Below are 22,844 nucleotides of genomic sequence, written 5' to 3'. Positions count from 1 at the left end.
TATCAATATTCAGGTGAGTAGGTCTCTGCACCCGCGGCAGAAGGGCACGCAGAAAAGGGTGCTCTTCGACTTAACATCTGCGCTGTGATTCGATTCAGTTTGTGATGCAAGCGCAAGGCAAATACATCAAATCAAAGGGACCAGCGCCAAAGGTGCTGTGCCAAAACCCCCGGCACCGAAAAGGCTGTGCTGAAACACAGAATACCATCAAACGCATCCGATAGAGAGAAAGTACCGCTCGCATGGGAGCAGTTCATTGTGGGCACCATGGGGCCTGTTTGCTAAGGGCGGGACTGGTGGGGGAGTGGCTCAAAGGGCCCAGTACCGCACGTTGGAGGCACTTGTAAGGCTGCCTCTAAAAAAGGTCTTTTTTGGGAGCAGCTTTCAATGGGCGGTTTTATGACAGAACCAGAAGAAGGTGACAGCCTCTTAATTATGCTTCCACACAAAGGGTACAACATTGTTACATCGACAGTTCATTTTTCGATTCGTTTTTTGCCAACAGGTTTTTGCTGAAAAAGCTCATCGGGAAATATGAGGGGGGTAAGGTAATAGCAGGGGCGGGTACAGGGGGATAGTCTAGCAATTATTGTATAGAATTCCAGAAAGACACATTATTTGGTATTCCTATTCTTTCTTATTTAGGGTCAGTGCTGAAAGTGTTAGACTTCTGGAACCCAGGGGGGTTGGGATTTGTGGGTGGAAACCCCCCAAAAATAATTGTTTTGGTTTGTTTTTTCGGCAAAATACGTTCGGCAAAAAACGAATTGAAAAATGAACTGTCGATGTAGGGACATAGAGCCGCTTAAAGATAGTGAGAGGTGTGTGTCATGCACTCATAGATGTTCCATGTGTGCAGCACCTGTACACAAGATGTAACCTGGGACCTTTTTCAGGATCAAGCAGGCAACATCAATATCAGTCCTTCCCCAGCCACTCCCTGGCTGCCATGTTGCCAGAACAGACAAGCTCTAATGGTCCAAAACCCACCAGTAAAGTGTATGACCTCCAGCATCCCTTGGGATCAGAATGGACCTGTCCAGATGCTTGCATGACTGTGCTCCTGATACTCCTCGTTCGCCCCTCCCCCCCTTCTTCCAAGACATTTGTCTTTGTTGCCAAGACCACGACCCTTGTTCATTGTGTAAAGGCAGGGCCCTGACCAAGACCTGGATGGGCCCTGTTGGTGATCAGGGTCCTTGTCTGCTGGGTGGATTTTCCCTGTGGAACCATCCTACATCAGGACTGCGTCGTTGTCCGAGACGTCTCTGGCACCAGAAACTGGGTATCATTGTAACCTTCCCTCTTGCGACCGGAGCAGCGAGGTATCCAGCCTCCTTGCCTCGACACAGTTGCTAACCCAGAAAAGATCTCCTATTTTGGGAGTATGATTCTGGCCTGGTTTCCGCACTGGAAGTATCGAGATCCATGCTTGCATATCCAGGACCGGCGCCTCGGTTCCCTCGTCCAGAGGTTTTAGACCTCCCTTTTTCAAATGCTAGGTCACTCCTTATGTGGTCTTTGACTATTTTCCAAAGTGCACTGAGGCATATGATTTCTTATATTAAAGTAATTATTTTCACTTAAAAATAATGAGCTGGGCCATGGTCGTGTGTTGACCTTTGCGTCAAAGAAACGTTAGTTATATCGTGTGCCACTCCAGCGCCTCTTCCAAAGCTTCTGTCTTCCAGTTTGACCTCTTTATCGTGGGCCAACCTAGGAAGCGTTAGAGAGGATTGCTAGGGCATTAGCAAACCCATCCTGGATTAGGGGTGGACAGAACCACTCAGACCCTTTTTTCTCACATGGTCTGGGAGCAGGCCGAGCAGGGATGTCAATTGTCCAGAATAGTCTGTATTTTATGCAGGCAAAGTACCTTGGCCATTCTGATTGCTACAGTGGCTCAAAAGTAGAATGAATGGAATGTCCAGTCGGGTTTCATTTTGGGATTGGCGAGAACGTCAAGTGTTCCATTCAATCGACTGGCCTGAAGGTGGTACAGATGCCCTTTGGGCATGATTAGGACAACAGAGTAGAGGGCCCAAAGGCCCTTCATTTTGCAAATTCCTGTCCGCAAGCTCGGGTGTTCCACAGACACCTAGCTAGTCCCCGGGGTGCCGACTACGCGGGTGCCTCGGCACTCTGCAGGAAAAGCAATATGTGTGAAATGTCCCTATTTCTACAATGGTACTTTCCCAAAATCTGGCCACCGACACCACGGGGGATTTTAAAAAGTTGTCTCCATTGGCTCGATCTAAAGAAGCAAAGGCAAAAGTGCGAAACTGTCGGCCTGACTCTCCTGCCATTTCAGCAGTCCAGCAGATAGCTTTACACTACGTGTAGCGCAATTGTAGCATTAATTCGCATACGTGCCCCTAGCGCCCTCCACAGAGCTTAGAGCTATGTTTAAAATGTTCTAAGAGTTTTGTTCTGGGCCATTCACTTGTTGGCGACTCTGGCCCTGCTTGTTGTTTCCGATAGGCTAGGAAGAGAGCTCTCTGCATTCATTCCCTGTCCTACCACTCTGGCTGTGTTCACAGTCCAGGGCTCTGGGCTCTGAAGCCACTCTACCACTCTCCATTTTCGTTTGGAGTGGGACCTATTTCACACTCACTGATTCGTTTTTAGCATGTGATAAATGCCCGGCTGAAATGCTGGGTTGTCGAATCTTTGACCGTTTACTTGGGTGATGTTGATGATGCTGGAATCAAGAAAGCTGGAGTCATTAAATAGCTTTTATACATGGCATAAAGTAACCCTTAGAATATCTTACACGAATATAAGATCACATAACTATGAGGTAACTTGCAAAATTCTTTAGACCTATATTAGGGAGTATTTTATTCCTTATAATGCAAGTTCAATCCCTTCAATACTTGGTCTTATGTTCCTATAATGGAGAAAAACAATTCGAATTTTTTAACCTTTTGCAAAGAAAAAACTAAAACTTCAAAACATACTTTGTAATATATTGCAAACAAATATTGTAGGCAAATTTAATAAAATACGTTTTTTTGTGGTTTAAAATGAGTGGTAATATGCAGATAGTAGACAGCTCACCTGAATTAAACTCCAGCAGTTCGCAAATACACATAGGCCCTCATTACGGGGTTGCCGGAAAACCCACCGGTAGGTGGTGGGTTTCCGGCAACCCCATAACAGCGGTTCTGCCTCCTGATATCCCGGTGCCACCGGGATATCACGAGTGGCGGTGGTAATGGGAACACGGAAGCACTGGCACTATTGCTAACGGTGCCGGTGCTTCCGTGACAACCATGCCGGTAGGGGCCAGAAATCCTGGCAGGTCAAGCCTGCCGGGGGATCCGTGGCCTCTACCAGCATCGTTGTAGTATGTCGGTCAAGAAAGGGTGCCAGTGCTTTGCTACCTGCACCCTTATTTCCGGACCACCATACTCGGAATGAGGGCCATAGTAACATACCTGTCTTGTTATCACCTAAAGGCTACGTTTTCACAGAGTTGTCACAAAAAAGGAGCCTTAGAACCTTGGAATGCCTTTAATTTCCTGATTGTGTGGGATTGCATTTCTGCCCTGTGCTAGCTCAGACTGCAGCATTGTGGCATTGGAACACAACTGTAATTGAAGTTGAGTGGTGATGTAATTTTCTCACTACAGGCAGGACTTTAAGTGGACCGGGGCCTGTCGGGGCTGGGACCCGGCAAGCTCCGAAATCTCGTTTTGAGGTGGGGCCCTGCCGGAGCCCACTAATCTGTGGGGCCACTACACAAAACGGCTTTTTTTCTAAAGCCTGAAGCTCTTGCTCGTGTGCGAGAGCTTCAGGCTTAAGGAAAAAATGACTTTCCACCATAATGGTGACGCCGCACCTGTGAGGCATCCCTTTAAGCAAGAGATACCCGTGGGCTGGCGCCACCATTACGGAGAAAACATGAGGCCGCTGGCAGCAGAGGCCTTGTTTTCTAAATCCTGAGGCCCCGTGCATTCGCGGGAGTTTCAGTCTTCAGGGAAACGGCCTCAGCTTCCAGAGGGCCTCACCCTTTCAGCCTTAATGGTGACGCTGCCCCTCCCCAGCGGCGAGGGGCAGCGCCACCATTAAGGCTGAATAGATGAGGCACTGTCCCCTGCCAGGCAAGCGTTTAGAATATAAATGCAGAGATCAGCACCCTCTCCCCACTGGGGAGAGGGTGCTGATCTCAACGAAAGGCTGCCTGGCAGGGGTGCCTGTAGCCCATTGAGCCGGGGCTCGTCAAGGGGCGTGGCCTAATGAGCCAGCAGGTGACCCCCACTGTTAGGCCACGCCCCCTTGATGAGCCCCGGCTCATTTTGTAGTGCCACTTATGGGCACTGACTACAGGTGAGCAATGACGTCACAGGTAGATTGTTAAAATAACATTATTTACCGGCTTTCATACACCTAGTGCAGACATCCATGTAGTAGAAAAAAATAAACTGCAAGGAAACCGTCGGCCATCTCTCGAAAGAACCTTGAGTGATAGGGAAGGTCCTGTTTCCATTTCTCTGGCTGTGACCTCACTGTCTGTTCTAATAAAGAATTACAGGGTCAGCATTCCTCCAGAAATTGTGTCAGCCCTGGATGCCATGTTGGTTGAAAAAACATCACTTTCCGTGGTAGCCTATGGCACCTATGCCACCAGCATGGCGTCCATGGCTGCTAACTCATTTTTCGCTCTCATGGACTATGGCATGTTATCCTTCTAGTACTTTATTAGAGCTATGTGGGGGTTATTCTCTACTAGCTGTCTTGGCGGTGCGTCAGCCAATCACGTTACTCAAAACCCAGGCTGAGTCTAATGATGCAAGCCCAGTGTCGGAGCAACCCGAGAGCTCTGTGCACCCGCCCAGCACCCGGCGCTGCCTGTACCCCCTCGTCCCCTACCTCCCGCCTGCATCTCAAGCCCCTCAATACCCCATAACCCCTCTCTTTACTGTAACACGGCTCCTCCGCCATGGCCACACCACTTGGCTTCCTGTTTCCATAATGGAAATGGAAGAGGGGCTCAGAGTGGAGCCCCAACTTCCATTTCCATGACAACCATGACTTTCCCTGGCTGCTGCTGCCAACGAAGCACTGCACCTGTTTTTTTGTTTTTTTCATTACTATTAGCACCATGAGGGTTTGCCTCAGGGTGCTAAGGGCAATAATTACGCGTTTGGTGGGCTTCACCATCCCGGTAATGGCACCGGAGCCTGATGCTAAGGCCCTCGCTATGCTCAGACTTATAACTTGGGCCCCAGGCCGTTACCAGCCGGTGAAGCCCATCGAACACGTGATTATTGGCATATCAGCAGCCTTAGGGCCTGATTCATGGCATCTTTTCCTATGGGATTGCGCCTTTATAAAACACTTCCAAGAATCAGGCCCTTGGAATGTACAGAAGCCAATCAGGATGCAAAGGAAGACAGGATGTAACTTCAAGGATAAGTCTGCGTTCCACAGGTTCCAATCAGCCGCGACATCACTCCACTCCCTCTGCTAAAGACTCCTGCCTTCGGTCCCTTGCTGCCCTCTCTCTTCTCCACTAGGCTCAATTTCCTGCTGGCTCCAGTTTTTCCTGTGCCATGATCCCGTCCCACTTCCTTCTCCCAGCGCTTGGCCTGCTTCCCATCGCCCTATCTCCAATGAGACACACAGCTGACAACGCCAACGTAGCATTAAATGGGCGGTTCTCGTTCTCCCCAAACATTATTTTTCATTTCCTCCCTCATTTGAGCCGCACTCAAGGCTCCTAATAGTGATATTGCCCTTTGTAAAGCCTGGTAATGCCCCCCCTTACTCCCCTCCCCAGTAGGTCCCTCACTTCGCGCAAGCCTTTAACTCAGGACAGTGCGACTTGACCAGTTGCTACAGCCCGCTTGGTCACATGATCGTCTAACCCTCGCCCTCCCTCCACCTTCTTGTTTGCAGATCTGCCTGAGCGCCTGGGGACCAATTCCATTGGTGACAGTGCGCCGTACAAATACCTTTAACATTAACATTAACATTAATTAACGAACAATGAAAGAAAAGACACTCTAAAGGGGGAATGGCAATCCGGTTTTAATATTATTTTGTAACAAAACAACTTTTCCACAGTCAGAAAAATCCTGACTCTTTGATAACATTCAACATACAAGGCGAAGTACTGCGCGGTCGGATGGCCCTGAGGGACTGGAGTGGGGATTTGGAAGTGAGGGCGAGAGAGGACTGGGAAGGAATCTGTGTACACTTGTAGTCCAGCACAGGGAGCGATCATACCTGTGGCTTTATCTATATTGTGGCAATATGTAACAGAAACTGAACAAAATAATAAATGTGATGGCTAGGAGGATGAGGAGTAAGGCTTTGACATTGCTTGCGAATTGGACTCAGTCCTGAAAATGGAAGCTAATTTAAAGGAATGTTCCTGTGTTTTTTTATTCAGAGAAGTTGAATGGTGATGCAGCAACGCCGATCATCTGATTGGTGGGAAGGAAACCAGAGTAAGTGAACTAAGATTTTCCAGTGATAAACTTGCCTGGGGAAAGGTCACCAGAGGGTGACATTGCCCCAAATGTGCACTCCCACGAATATCAAGCACTTTCCCCAAGTATTCTGGGATTGGAGATAAAATAGCAAATAATACCTGTCCTAGAATATGTGGGCGGAGCCTTTTAGGGGTGCAGGGAAGAAAATCGCCTGCCATACCACTTTTTCCCTGGGGACATTTTCACATGGAACCAAACTAAGTGGCTGGGATTAATTGACTGGTGAGTAGGCACACCACTGTTTACAGCCAACTATTAAGCACAGAGCTGCGTTTATATAAATTGTGCACATAGTGAGGAAATTCGCCCCTGACGTTGAGCATGGGAAAGTAGCACACCACTTGATATATGTATTACATCCACAGCTAAGGGAGATATTATCACATATGAACAGTGCTGTATTGGCCTACTCGGACGGGCCGTCGTAGCCACGTGCCCCCAGTAATGTGCTATTCGGTTTATAGTGAAACGGTCGAATACATTGTTTCGAAATGCAATAGTTTCGAAACAAAAGGACCGACATTTTTTTTTTAATGTATGCTTTTTTTTCTTCTTTTTTTGGGGGGGTTCCCCCGGGGTCCCCCCCAAACCCCTATTTTTTGGGGGGAAACCACTATTTTTTCCTATACAAAAGCCAAAAAAGAAACATTTAAAAAAAGCATTTGAATATTTTTTTTCGCTCCTTTTGTTTCTAAACTATTGCATTTCGAAACAATGGGCCTCATTACACGGAAGGCGGTAATGGTTAACGGCCACCGTTAATGGTAACGGTGACCGTTAACCATTACCGCCTTACTACGAGGTCCCTTAGCGGGTTGGTGCTTTAACGCCTGCTTTTTGCAGGCGTTAAAAACCAACCCGCTAAGGGACCTCGGAGCTAATTACGGCACCGCAAAATTGCGGTGCCGTAATTAGCGCCTTCCCCATTCCCATAGAGCCCTATGGGGCAGAAATGGGAATGGGGAAGGGCAATGGCGGAAGGGGGATTTACCGCCCCACCAACCTTGGAATGGGGCGGTAAATCCCCTTTCCGCCAAGGCGGTGCCGGTAATTTACCGGCATGGTCCAGGGTGCTAATAGCACCCTGGATCACCGCCTTCCGTGTAATGAGGCCCAATGTATTCGAAACTTTGACTGGACACTGTGCTATTCCTATACAGGCTGTGGGATCAATGAGGTATTTGCCAACAGGCGAGAAATGCAGATGTTGTGTCCCTTGATCACCAGTGTAGCCTCAGAAAGTCAAGCATAGACTTCCTGCATAGAAACTCACAGGATTAACAGTAATCCAGGTAACGGACCATTGATCCGCACAGGGGTGCTGCTGTTTTTAAGGTGGTAAATGAACCCCGTCCCATTCATCTAGGCCGGTGGCCTTAAAGCACTGAATCAAATAACACTGATCTAGTGTGAGACCCTGTAGCGTTTTGATGGTAAACAGACCCTATGCCATCGATTAAGGCTGCATGCTCTTTAGGATTTTTGAAGGGAGTAGGTCCTCTAAACAATGATTCAAGAAACAGAACCTCTAGTTTTGATTTAGGGAGGAGACCATCTGCCATTGATGGGGCGTGGATCAAATAATATTGATGAAAGGGCAGGCCGTAGCCAATGGCTTCCAGATCATTCTTGCCCTGCTACTGCCCATCACTGTGTCACAGAAAAAACTTGCCCCTTAACTCTGCCACCATTGACGTTGGGTTAGGGGGGTGCGTGGGGAAAATAGTTTTAACCTTATTGGGGTTGAGGAAGGGAGGCTGGGGATGGGGATGCTAGAGAGAGGACTCTAGGGGGAAAGGTTCATTACAGACACATAGGTAATGTATTCTAGTCCACATGTACAGGTAAACCACCATGAAGAGAACCCCCTTCCGGGCAAGTCCTAGTAACATCTGAGTAGAAAGGTGTTGCAGGAAGCACCACGGAGGCAGTCGCAGAGCTTTCCGATCCGTGGACCATGTTTCAGGGCACAGCGTTCCCCAACATCACACTGAAAGATAAAGAAAAAAGTTGAGACAGACTTAAGACAGACAAGGCAGTAAGAGGAGAAAGGAACTAATTAATAGAAATAAAAAGAGGAATAAGGAAAAAGACATGGAAGGTTATAGGGAGCAAAAGGGAAAGAAGAGAGCAAGGTAAGAGAAGAGTGAAGGATTGAAGAGACAGATAGGAGGAGAGCATTCAAACTAAATGAAATAGGTGGAAGGCGAGTGAATGAGGGAGGTGAGGAAGAACAAAATGGAAGGAAAGAAACGAAACAAAAGTAAGAAAAGAGTAGAGAAAGGTAATGGGAGGTTAAGGAAGAGATAACGCGAAAGAGTGAAATAAATGATGAGAAGGCGGGCAAAGGGGGCATGGGAGGGAGCCAGGCAGAAAGGGATGGGAAGATAAGGAAGGCATTAGAGAAATGAAAGAAGATAATGAGTGGGTTAGATGGGGAAAGAAGAAAGAGGAGGAGGATAAAGAAGACACTGGATAAATTAAATATGGGAATAGGAGGGGATGTGCAAGAGAGGAGGGGGGGCGCACTTGAGCTGGGAAGTAAAATAAAGGAAGTAAATCCATAGGCAGAGCCCAGTGTAGAGAATCCGAGGCGAACGAGTGTTAACAGGAAGAATGGGGCAAGGGAGGCGATGGAAAGAAGAAAAGTAGAGATTGATAAAGAGTAGAAAAAGAAAAACAAGAATTCAGAATTTTTCAATTTACATGACATGGACATGTCCACACGCTCTCATGTTCGGCTTCAATAATTGTACATTACAATTTGTAAAAGAAAATCTTTGCAATATTATGCACCTTCTAGAAAGTGTGCAAGTAGAGTTCATGAAATCGACAGTGACATAATGTATTAAAAGCAAAGCATGCATTGTTGCTTCGAATCCCTAAAAGCAGGTTGGAGCCTTTATCCAGCCTTGTTTCATGATGCAGACAACAGATAATGGCAAAACCACTCTGTAGGTGTGCTCCTGTCACCACAGGTATCCTTCAAGCACTATACCTTTTGATTCTGTTACACAATTGTAGTCCTCCAATCACAGAACTGATTTGCACATTAAAAAAAATGTGTGCTACCCAGTACTCAGTCCGTACAATCCAAGGCCAATCAGATTTGCAAAAAGTGAAAAAACATACATCAAGGACTGGAAACCGTATTTTGTGGGGTTTTATACTTACATAACTTGTTAGCCCAATCCTAAATACAAAATATTTACTTTTCTTAAACATCTAACATTCAAGATGTGTTTGCACAAACCATTGTTACATTTGCATTCTACTGCAAAGGGTTATTACATATTTTAAAACATTCATACATAGTTTTACAAGGACATTTATGAGCGTGAAAAAAACGACATTTCTAAACAAGATCATTCTATGGGTACTGAACATGTATATATACATATGTATACCATTTTCTCATTAGCTTTTACATTGAACTCTGTCCTTAGGTGTAATACATACATGTTACTAATCTAAAGCACCTCATACAAGTGTTAAACATAGCATAACAATAAAAAAAATCTTAGGTCGATGATCTGTATTTCGGCCACAAATGCAGCCAGCCATCATACTGCCCCATAAGTGAAAATACAGTCTTCATCAGGACAGAATGCTTGAAAACAATCAGGGGCTTCCCACAAGTGTTCACCGCATGGTATATCTGTGTTTCATATGAGATAGATGTCTCATACTCATTAATTAAGCCAACTGAACAAACTTAGGCTCCGGTTGCACAATCACAATTTGGGCCTAGCAGTAAGCAACCTGGTATGCAGCTTTTTTGAAATGCTGAATGAGCCAATACATGTAGGAGGCAGATTGTCATTTGCTCTACCTTACTGCATGGACAACTTCATTCTTGCCTTATTGACATTCTCTCTGCTGTTTGTGTGGTTACATGGCAAAACTACAAAGCTCTTCAATGGATTCAGCAGTCTTCTGCTTGTTGTTGAGTTGGCTTGTCAGCCATTGTACAGAATGGTGAAGTACCATCTCCATTTGTATTCCGAGTGTCGCAAGCAGTCCTTTAGCCTCTAACAGCAATAAAGGACAGTGTTGGCCCCAGTAAATGCATGGAATACATCGATCAGGACCGAGAGCTTTAGCAAACCTATGAGCAGCAAAGAACTGGAAGTTCTTCCCCACTCCAGTTCATCAATGTTCAGACGATGCGCCAATGTTACATCTAGAACTACAGCATCAGTGTCTATAGTGTGTATAAGGAATTTATTATACCTTTCCATTACTTAACTGGAGTAGGATGCAAGTGTCTGCCTCTTCATATGAGCATGGCGCCATTCTCAAGATGTCCTGACGATCTATGCTAGGCACATTGGTAGCATTTGTGGCCCTCATCTGTTTGTGGCAATGGATGCATTAGTTCTTGCCAAGAGGGAAAACAATTGTGTCTTGATTTCCCCAATGCAGAAAGACTCATGCCAGTTTTTTGGAACCAGACTTGTTGGCTCAACACATTTCCAATTATCTTTTTTCCCCTTTAACTGGATGTGTCTTTGGAAGATTGTATAGCTTAAAAAAAGGAGGTCGAGAATGATATAAAAGAAAGGTCTTTCTGGCAAGACCAAGAGAAACGATCTGTATGCACTCTGTACATTATTGGAGATGTCTACCTCTTTGCTTGCTGTCATGATGAAAAGGGATGCCTGTCAAACTGCATAGCATGCCCAAATGTTTTGAACTGCCTTTATTTTCCAAGCCAAGCTTCACAATATCAATATACAGATACCTATTTACTTTCAGCCATTGTGAAACCCACAGAAATGTATTGGAAATGAATTTCCTATTAAATGGCCATATTTAATATTTGTCTGGAGAACACAGATTAATCTTGGTTAAGTATATCTCTGTCTGTGTGAATTCCTGAGCCCAAATTTTAAATCACAGGATACACATTTTGTGTGCTGAACTAAATACTTAGAAAGATCCAAAGCCTAGTGCAGCTTTAAGCAAAGAAAACTGCAATATTTAAAGTGACTGTATTTATTTAGAGTGAAAAGCAAAACTGACACAGCTTTTGGGTTTACTGTATGCTTACCAAGCAAATTGGAAGGGGGAAGCCTGGAATCTCCTGATAAAAAAATTGAAATTCTTTGCATGTTTAACTTTCCTAGCCTGACATAGTTACAAGGCACAGGAAGGGCACACATAATGGGTTCTTTCAGTCCAGTTTGGGCTGGCTCCCAAGATTGTATCAACACACCCTGCTCCAGATGCCATGTAATGGGTTCAAAGCTTACCTTCAAAGAAAATCTGAAACCTATTGCATCATCCATCAAATTCAGAGGCTTTTAAAAGATTCATTAGCCATGAAAAGTTGAGTAAGAGGTGATTGACGTTTTGACACCCGACACACAGTCCTCTGCCTTGGATTAGTCAAGGTGAAAGGTCATGGAAAATATGCACCCCAAGAAAATTATGCTTTGGATAGTGGTAACATGGAAAATTAATATTTAGGCAATGTATCATCTCTGCCCTCTGGTGGAGAATGACTGTAGTTTAACACCAAAGAAATTAATGTTTTTAACATGAGGAAAAAATGACCTAAAAGGTGCAATCACGAAATTGAACGGTGCATCGCCATGCAAGATCCAATTTACTCCAGCTTCTGACAGTTTGTAGATATGAGTAACATCTATAACATGCCCTAATAAAAATTACATGTCGACTTGTTTCAAATGCATGAAAATGGTAAAAAAAATGTCTAATCACATTTCACGCACGTTTTATCATGATAGCACATATTGGTCAGAAGTTATACATAAAAGAAAATTGCCATATTTTAAAAAAAGAACAATTCCCTCCCACCTTTGTTACTCATGTGGATTAGGCAGCCATACCTCTGTACCAAGGCATGGTGGGGTTAGAGGGCAATATAATGCTATACACATAGGGCAGAGGGTGGAGTATGGCATAATGGGCTAGGAAGATACAGATGGAGAGTAAACTGGAAATTAGAGAACAGATGGACTAACTCTACCCAGAGGGCAGATCTATCCATTGAGAGGATAAGACCAGAACAGTCCATAGAAGGAAGACCATTTGGCGCTTGGGGATTGATTTCCAAATAAGCCACCTGAATTGAGGATTTGCAGTAGGAATAATGTCCAGCTGACTGGGTTTCCTGCTGCTTCTCCCAAAACCAGAAGTTACATATGGAAAGGTAAATCAACCTCAAACCCCAAATTGTCCACTTTGATCAGGGTAAAGTTTGGGAAGATAAAAGAAGTGAGAATGCAGGGGGTGCAATTTGAAAACAGGTACATGGTCGCTAATATCCCAATGTTCTGTGTTCCATATATAGATCAAATACACAGTCACAGTGAGATATGGTTTCTTTAAGGCCCAGTTAATGTTGCATGGAAAAACGAAATCCAAATATGAAAGCATTTTGGCTGACACTTTAAACTGGGATTGCCTTTGTAAATTATGTATTATTTAATGATAATGGTTTGTTATTTATATAGCGCCTTAAGCCCAAGCGCTTTATAGAGAACATATTTACATACATGTATCATCCCAACTGAAGTTGGTATTCATTTATTGACCTTGGAAGGATGAAAGGCTGAGTTGGCCTTGTCGAGATTCGAACCTGCGACCTGCAGATCACACATAGATCGCAGCAGCGAGCACTCAACCTGCTGAGCTATCTTACCAGCAATATTTGCAACTGTAGTTAGTGGTTGAAGCTGGTCTTGAGTCATTTAGATCATAGTGGAATCATGACCCACTTGCCTAAGACACATCATGCAGTTAATGCCACTGGTGGAGACCATAGTATAGACTGGATGGTTTTGCAATGAGATGCATGCTTAAAGAAATTAATTCTATCCACTGTGTGCAAATATTCTGCATTCACTTGTCTTTTAGTACACAGGCAGAGTCAGGTGTAAAGTGGGTGAGAATAGGGGTTTCAACAAAGTATCTGTTACTGGAGAATAGTACACCGCCAGTCCAGAAATATAAGGAGACGCAAAGCATTATATGTGCATGCCTCTTTAAGAACTGGCAGGCATCTAGATTGAAAGGAATACATTAATGTTCAAGGAAAGCCACACACACATACATATATGTACAGATTGCAACCAGTGCTCTCATATTGAGTAAAGGTCACTTATACATGTTCAAAGAAAGCTGTGCCGAGGTGCATTGAGACCCACTATACATGTGGTTTCTGTATTTCAGCATACATTGAATAAATTAATAAAAAAGCAATTTTAAATTCCAATTTATAGGAACTTATCCATGCAAGCCTTTCGTTTACACATAACCCCTAACCCCCACATTTATAACTTCACATGTGTATAGAAGAGTTAAGTGAATGAATGAATTGTACTGGATTTAAGTCGTTTGACACCATACTTGTCTTGATGTTGGAGAAAAATAAGTATTTAGAACAGTTATTAATAAATGTTTGTTAGGCAGCACTTCTCTGGTCCCATGCTTGTCTTGATACTGGAGAAAGGCAAGTGCCAAGAGAGTGCTCAAATAGATAAAGCATACCCTAGTACCCTGTGAAACACTACCCAAAAAGTAATCTTTGTAGATAGACTGATGAAAAAACTATAAAAATATATTGGTCTAGTATTTGTAGAATCTATTGTATATGAAATATAGAGCGGATTTTTGAAAGGGGATGTATGTGGGGACTTATAATAGTGAGATTCATATAGGCAGGTCACATTTCATTTTGTTTAAGTATTCATTTTGGATACCTACAATACTGTAGTGGTATCCAGGGTAAAGCTGGATACCCAGTTTGTTGAAACGGTATCACCCCATCACTGCGCATCCCATCACTGTGCATCAAGAAAATGCAGAATTCTCACAGCCCCACCTCACTGCATATATATGTGGGAGGGTGGGCAAGTTAATAATAAATGTGGAGGGTTTGGGCAGGCTGCAGCCCCCCCCGCATTTATCTGCAGTAAAATGGATTAAAACAAAAATAAAGTCGACATTTTGGTGATGCGCAGTAAGAAATGCGCAGTGATCACATAGATCCTGTTGAAAGTATCTTCTTCTTTTTGATTTTGTAGCACCTCACTGTATGTTCTTTGCCCTGAATTGTGGGGTGGGATTGTATAAATGAGAGCAATGGATTGGCGTGTCATGTCTGTGTGTGCCAATAAAACATAAGAAAATAACTCAACCTCAAGCTCTGCCCTATACACTTCACAGATTATGTGTAATCTGGATACAGATTAAAGATGTGATTTGATGTAGGGTGCCAAAACATTATCACAAAATCTTGGAATGTGTTTGCAAACCCTGATCGCAGCATATTGGCGATTGCTGCAGAATCCAAGAATCCAGACAATCGGGCTGGAGATATTTTCTTTCACATGTGTCAGGTGTTCCTGGAAGTGCAGCAAAATCGGAATTTATTTCCATTCTCCGACTCCCCACATGCTCTAGGATAGGTATGGTTTTCATACTGACAAGAAGTAACCCCGATCCCCATTAACTATTTGTGATGCAATGTTAAGTAATTCTTAAATTATGTCAATTGGAACTGTACGTTGACTTTTCTCTGATTGGAGGACGGCTGAAGATATGGAGTGTGTTCTGTTGTATGGGATATGTGGTAAGCTTGGTTTGGTTCACAGACTCTCACTGAAATATGTCTCATGTTGTTTATCTCCAAATTTCTCAGTCTGGAGAACGGCTGTCACAGCTGGATGTAGTATGCTTCTACTGTCCAGTACAACAGGATCACAGCTGGTTTCACTAAATGGGGTTCCCATATCTTCTACTGCTTGTGTGAGAGACTTGACTTCTTTTTCATACGCCATCTGTGAATGCTTTTTGGCCTCGTGGTGACGCTCATCCATGCCCCCCTTAGTTAATTTACCAAATTCTTCAATTAAGCAGACAATCTCAGGACCTGTGACCGTCCACTGACGCAGTGGTAGTGCTGTAGCCCTGGCTGTGTTTACTGCCAGGGCTACAGCACCACCCTCACCTTTCATGGATGCATTGTTCTTCTCAATGGCCTTAGCAGAGAATACATGTGTTGGCTTTTTATGGCTCAGTTCCTTTGCATTAGTTCTTCGTCAGTATTACAATACCACTCTTTAAGTGAAATAATATGACATAAGTGGACAGAAATACATCTTGACCTATTCCACTGGATTTGTTTAGCTAATGAGAAGAGTGGCTGATCAAATGTGACGATTGGCACCTATCAAGGTTTAAGGGATTGAACTGCTGTTGCCACAATATCCATTGAATGCTGCATGATGACCAATGACATGGCGTGGGCTGGAAATAAAGGAAGTAGGGAAGCAAATGTCAACTCACCATATTTTGCAGGTGCTTCTTGTTGTCTTTTGTGGTATGCCGCCTAGGGCACTATTTCATTCCCTTGGGGGTTGCGCGAGCCACAGCCTGTGCCACAGCCTGTGCCACACGCGCTAAGCAGCTATATTCCTTCTCCATGGCTTACTGTACTAGTTGATGGTGCACTTTGTTAAGGCCGTCTTGCTTTGCCACAGGACAGTCTGTTCTGATAAGAGAAGCAGGAAGACTGCTGGTCTAAGACTCAGGAAGATGCCTGGCCTTTTCTCTTGAACCAGTATCATCAAATCTGGTGATGGCCCGATCAAATCCACTGGCATTATTGTACCATGGAATGAGTCATTCAGTGTAGAGCAGGGCTTATGGTCAATATTGTCATACACAGTAGTTGTGAAGAACCCACTTTTGATCTGTAGCTAAATAACAGCCTTTTCCATACTGAAGTGATATAGTTAATTCCTAGCTCTGATGAGATCTCTGGAACAGATTATAGTGCATTTTGATAAAAAAGAGCATCAAGCATACGATAGAGCAGATGGGTACATTTCATAGGTGGCCATTTAAAAAAAAAGTCCAACATTACAGCTCGTGGGAAAACCTGCGATGGCCCTGTAGCCTAACATGATCCCTAGAACATGTAGTAGTTGTGCCCCAAGCCTCATGCTTCTGTCACCAAAAGCCACATTCTTCCAAATGCTTCACACATCTGCCATATTATGAACCAAATCAGACAATGGTTGTACTTTTGGATTAGAGCGCTGCTCAGAACTGGAGTAGACAATGGCACACACTGTGCTGTGGTTTCGATTGTCACACCTAGACTTGAGGGTGTTCTTCTGCTCCTTGCGCCGCCTTTGAAGCTGTTAAAGAACTATTGAGTGTGGATGATGTCATATGGTGGTGGAAATAGCATATGAACATTGCAGTGCGTTGCAAAAAAACATACAGGACATCAAAAAGTGTATAACTCGGGACAAAATGAAAGTAATTTACGAGCCACTGTCCTGTGGCGTGTGATATAAGTATCTATTGGAGACTGTGAATTCCGAGTAAAAGGGTGTACAGCTTCGCAGGAGATGGGAATTATGCAGGTTTTCCGCAGAAAATGCATAGAATTTAAAAATGTGCAAGAGCAAAGAATGAATTCCCCCAAATGTTATAGCTGCGCAGTCAGTATGATCTGTGTAACTGGTCGAGACACTTCTGGAAGATTCACCGCCGTGGAAACACCTCATGCTACCGTCTGCGCTCTCTTGACCACCTGCAATGCGTCCGCTCAGAATCTTCCCCTGCATGACGTCCTGGTGGAGCACGTGACCTGCACGCTACACTCCAACCTGCACTATCATCTCGGAATGCCCCTTGACTGGTTACATGCTGTCTGAATGCCCTCTGGCCGACATCATACCCCTTGGGCCATGCCCTGCCCTCAGAATGACATTTGACAGCTTCTCCTCAGAACCTTTGTACCCGCACTGTGCCCTCTGACAACGCGTTGAGTGCCTTTTGCCCCACACCATTGGGCATCCCCTTATAGGTAGAGTACCCACTCATTGTGCTCCGGCCTGCACTATGCCTTCAGAGTGCACAGAGGTTTTCAGCACACCCTCTCCGCACCCACTGGCCTACGCCGATACCCTGTCATTTTACCGAAAACATTACAGAGTGGTACATTTCACTGCGGTACATAACACCGAAAAACATAAAAAATATTAATTAAATATATATGGGCTAGTGAGGTAAGGAGTTAAAATGAGTTGGGATGGGTTTGGGGTGGCGTTATAAGGTGGAAAAATGGGGGGCCTGGGGAGAGGACCCCCGCAAATGTATGGCTGCGATTAAATGTACCACTCTGTAATTGAGGTTGGTAAAATCACATATAACGCCATACCCGTTGAGCTGCACCAGACCCGCTCAGGCAGGGGTGACTTTTACTCTGTTCTCTGACCTGTATCTTGTGCTCTGACAAAGCCAGGTATGCACGGTAGCCTCTGCCCACCTTCTCCCATTCATCCTGCCTTCTGGGCACCCTCCTTTCTGCACCAGTATAATATTCAAGCCTACCGTGTGTTGTCTTTGGGGAATGTTTCCACATGCATCCTATAAGACATTCCTGGCACCAGAATATTTGGAGAACAGTTTCCAGTGGGATAAATTCATCAGTTTCAGATGCCAGTGGGGGTGGCAAAGCCCCGAGTATATCCATGTGGTGGTCCACTCAGTCTAAGGGTAAACAGTGTACAATAACTATCATTTCACATGCCAGCGCCAAGTATCAAAGCCAGAGTACAAGTACCTAATGACGGACGAGTTAAGATCAGTGTTCATAACTCAGGTATCTCCGGGCTTCTTCTATATATTCCAAACTGAATAAGGTGACTTTGCATTCAAGGTCTTACAGATAATTTCATGATGGGTTGAAAATCATTCCATTGGGCAAGGTGGTGGGGCCTAGGAAAATCTGGTCCAGGGGGCCTGGAAAGACGATTAGTGACTGGGGTCCAGGTTATTCATTTTTATTCAACTTTGCGTCGAAGAAGCCAGCGGTTGCGATGCCGGGAACCCATGATTCCCGAAACACAGAAACAACAACGAACCAAAAATAACTTTTCTAGCACATTCAGAAACGCAATTTATAACTTTATGGAAAAAAGCTGAAACGTAGGAAAGGTGCAAAAGCAAGCTCCCTGGAGACCTCACGCAGATGGAATTCTATTCAGCCTGTGAGGACCACGGGCGAGGTGCAACCCTGAGAAGTTCAGTGAGTTTCAAGTTAAACATCTAGAGTAGGTTTTTGGGTAGATTTTAGGGGAGCTGGAAAATGTTATCAGTTTACGGATCCTTTGCACAGTAATACTTTGCAAACATTTTTGGTAGGTTGCCTATCAAGAGATTTGCTTTCCAGGAGTCTGTGCCGTTGTGGATCTACATTACAGAAGAAACCGTTGAATTGGATTAAGTACTGGCCCAACAAGGATACAGATAATGATGCCTAGACCACAGTCTTTAGAACTTCCTATTAATTGGACTCAAGCTCATCCTGTTTTCTCTTCGCCTCCTCTGCTGCTTACCTCATGTCTTCCCCATGCCTATATCTTTGGCCGTCCAACTCTTGACTTTGAAACTTTGGCCCACTGGCTTGGCAAACTCAGTCCACACCCTGTAACAGGAACTACTCTGGAATAGCCTCAGCACTCGTAGGGCCTGCGCCGCGTGAGCACCTCCCAGGTCAATCATCCAGGATCTAGCACCGCCTGGTCAAGGTATTGCATGTATCCTTGTCATAAAATGCTTTAGCTTGCTAGGTAATGGCAAATGTTGCCAAGAAAGACTACTCTGCCTGGAAATCTTCTGATTGGCACTGCCATGGAACCAAGCTGCTAACCTGCTAACCCTAAACAGGGAACAGCATGCAGGGCTGCGCCATTCTCCTGAAACTTGCCTCTGCGGGTGAGGGTTGGGGAGGGCGTGGAGGAATATATATCTGGCAAAAGAGCTCCTTTCCCAGGGGACTGACTTACATTCTGGGTCAGGCGCGTTTATGCCAGCAGTGGTCATTCCCATTTTACGGGCAGGCCCTTGGGTAGCCGCAGGGTCAGGGGTGACCTTTCCTGTTCTATGGAGGTCGGAACAGGAGGGGTCACCTGTGTCTCTGTGCCATGCGTGCTCAGAGTCCATGGTGAAAGAGTCTGTGTGTGCTCTGTGCATGGAGGCCAACTCTGCAGCAGAATATAACAGACTGACCTTGTCTACATGAAGGTCAAAATACCTAGCTTTAGTGCACTGTTACAGAAAGTTTAGGGTGACCAGATAAAAAAAAAAAACGGGACAAGCCATAGAAGTAGGACTTCAGTAAACATACATAGGACTCCGATAAAACTGTAGTCCTACTTCTATGTCTCTGGCTGTTGCAGGAGTGTGCTCACAGGCACACTCCTCTCATTGGAGGAGAGTGACCAGGGAGGGTAAGGGGGAGAAAATGAGGGTGTGAAAAGCATTTCCGCCCCGTTCACGCAGAGGGTGATTTCCTGGAACTGTCTGGGGAAAATCGGGACTTCTGGTCACCCTAAGGAAGTTGCAGGACAGTGGAGCCACCTGTAAAACCTCTGAGCGGGTTTATCAGTGTTGTTCTCTCCCCTAGGAAAACGATATTGTGTGAAATGGTGAGCATGTGCTCCGAGTAGATGGGGGCAGGTGGGCTGGGGCAGTTGTGAAGTGTTAACATGCATCTTGCAAAATTAGGCAGTGCTGCTTACCTTAAAGTGGGAAAGACGACTCATCATCACCTCTGCCTTGGTTGGGGGAGGCAGGCTAAGTCTCTGGGAGCAGTAGGAGATCCTAAAGCCGAATGCTGAAAAGACAGCTCGGCAGGTTAGGCAACTGTTGCTGAGATGTTCAGTGTTTATACCTGCCTATAATGCCTATGGCTTTGTTTCCAATTCCTGAGGCTAAACCTGCTGCAAAGTGTTGCTGTTTTCGGCTCCCTCGCTTTTCTGTGTTGGGGAATTTCTTCCCCTATGCCTCCACCCCCCCCCTGTCCCCCGTAGCGACAATCCCCCACAGAACACTCATAAGTAAGGTGACCTTCTGTGAGTGAATGGTGAAGTGGGTCATGAACCGGATACGTATAAGAGTCAGAAAGGCTGCTCATTTGAGTATTTGTGTCAGAACACGCACCCTCTGATCAGCAGATTCACTGCCACCACTGCAAACCCTTTCAACCTTACCCGCGGCCCATCACAGCGAAGACCCTGGGAAAAAAGCCTTACTGTGACAAGACCACGCAGACCATGAGGACATCCAACCCATGACTACACCCTCAGCCCCAGAGGATGGAGTAAGGAGGCTCAAGTCTCGGTATCCAATAATCGCCACTGATGGATAAAATCTGTCAGCAAGAAGAAGAAAGAAGCCAGAGCTTTGGATGCTTGGCTAATCTTGGCGAGGAACTCTTCAGCACAGGCATATACATGATCTTATTGCCCCAAAATAGCAGCGCAGTTGCTTGGAGGCGCTGCTAAGAGTGCAAAGATCATCACTGGATAGTGAAAAAACTTGATTTATTTATTTATTTAATTTCAGTGAATCATCACGAGAAAATGATAGATAACGAGGGATCAGGGAGTAACATTCGAGATGATACACGCAGTCAGTGGTTGGAAGTCTGGAGCCCGTGGGGGAATCTGTTTTGGGACAGTTCCGCTGTTTTCCACAGAGTTCCAGTGCTTGGAGCCAAGTGCAGCAGGAGGGTGACCCCCACGGTGCAGCAAACGAACTGATCTCTAGTTCCTAGACAGGAGGATTCTCTGGATTCTAGGCACGAGATACTGTGGGGCCATTATTGAAAGCAGAGGGCCTTCAAACGGATTCGGTGCTCAACGCAGACCCATTTCAGAGATTTCATGGCGATCAGAGAGAGTTTGAGGTTGAATGAGTTGCATCTGTTGAATGCAAGCCTGGCTGAGTCCCAGGCAGGTAGACTGTGTGATTTTCTGTGACGTAGATCAGGGAAGGTTTTCGTCATCATGTGCAGATGGAAGCGGGACTTCTGAGCGTCGCAGGGATTTGAGGGGTGAAGCTCCTGTTGCTGTGAACCAGGATTCTGGTTAAAGGTGAAGGAAGCCATGATACCATGATGTACCACTTCACGAGTAGTGGTCTTTATGGGGGGCGGAGGGGGTTTTGGGGCGGACTATGGATCCACTCGCGCAAAACTGCCCATTGAGCACACTTAAGCGATGGGGAAAATACTAAATGTACCAGCCTAATTCTTGAATAAAGAAGTTATGCAAATGAGTCGATGACGCATTTCCGCCGCTTTGTCTGCTAAAATCAGGTTTTCCGTCTGGCGCTGTCAGGGACAGGGCGCTTAGTCTTCCCTAGCGCAGTGATTAGCCCAGCTGCAATGAGGAAGATGGAGCGGCCGGCCCTTTTCTTGGGCGCAAATAGCCTATCCTTATTTTGAATAATTCCGAATTATGCTAAACCTCTGCCATCCACCTCTCGGATCCTAACTGCTTTGTCTGTTTGGGTAGCACAAATGAGTTCACTATAAATGGCCATAAATTCGATATTTTAGGAGCTTTCTTTTCTGCCTTGGGTGGGGGAAGGGTAACATTTGCAGGCCGGTTGATACACAACATCAAGGCCCGGCGTGTTGCTGGGTTTCAGCCAGGCCTTTCCCTCATATCAGCTCTCACGATTTGATACGGAAACAGAATTGTACATGCTACAAGGTAGTACCATAGCTCAGAGGAATTAGCGCCTACTGCTGACATCTGTGCATCACCTGCAGGTCACGGGGTTTTAATCTTGACATGGCCTCCTCTGCCTTTGGTAAGAGTGATGTCAAAGGTGTTTTGTATAGCACTCAGCTACTGGAATCTTATAGAGCCCCCATGCACCACAAAGGTCCTCTTGGCTCTATATTTCCAATGCAAGTGCTGAAAGGGTGTACTTTGTCCCATCAATACAAAGGGCAGGGAAGGTCTACATGATAAATGGTTCATGAAAGCCTCAGGCGTTGAAGGCTCCAAGAACTGAAGACCTTTGAACAAGGCCGCGCCCGGGAGTGTAGAGCTCCACTACCCCTTTCCACGTGCTAGTCAGGTGTGCTACTCTCAGCATTGCTGGTCACATTGGTGGAAAAGGCAAGGCGTGATTAGTGCTGGCACATGTGCTACTTGTGCTCCTCACAGGTGCGAGTTATTGCAGTATTCTGACAACTTGAGACTGCAATGAAATTACGTTCATTTTTTGTCTATGTGCTTTGACCATTTGAACTCTTTGTAACGGAGGCGTTGGTTGTTTCCACGTGCTCTATGATGAATTGCTATATCCAGTGTCAGCTCATCACACTGCACTGCAGCTCCTACCACTGCGCTGCCACCACCAGCTCCTCAAACTCTCCACCAGTTCAGGCACCACATGCTGTTTACCAGTGACGGCTCATTATACCATCTACCACTGCACCAGTGTCAGCTCGTCACACTGCACAACACTCCCTGGTCATCACATTGTGAAGGG

General features: G+C 45.3%; 1 protein-coding gene across 1 annotated transcript in view; it reads right to left on the bottom strand.

The window, feature by feature from the left end:
* Positions 1-6,012: 6,012 nt before the first annotated feature.
* Positions 6,013-22,844, bottom strand: part of LOC138580749 (cocaine- and amphetamine-regulated transcript protein-like) — a 75,969-nt gene continuing 59,137 nt past the window's right edge. Inside the window, exon 3 of the mRNA XM_069651535.1 lies at positions 6,013-8,493. Within this exon, the coding sequence (XP_069507636.1) occupies positions 8,386-8,493 (108 nt within the window). The 3' untranslated portion in view covers positions 6,013-8,385. The remainder of the gene's footprint in view (positions 8,494-22,844) is intronic.

The sequence above is a fragment of the Ambystoma mexicanum genome, chromosome 1p (genome assembly GCF_040938575.1).
Source record: "Ambystoma mexicanum isolate Mex_15411 chromosome 1p, UKY_AmexF1_1, whole genome shotgun sequence".
NCBI classification, from domain to species: domain Eukaryota; kingdom Metazoa; phylum Chordata; class Amphibia; order Caudata; family Ambystomatidae; genus Ambystoma; species Ambystoma mexicanum.
This window is presented reverse-complemented; position numbering and strand designations above follow the sequence as displayed.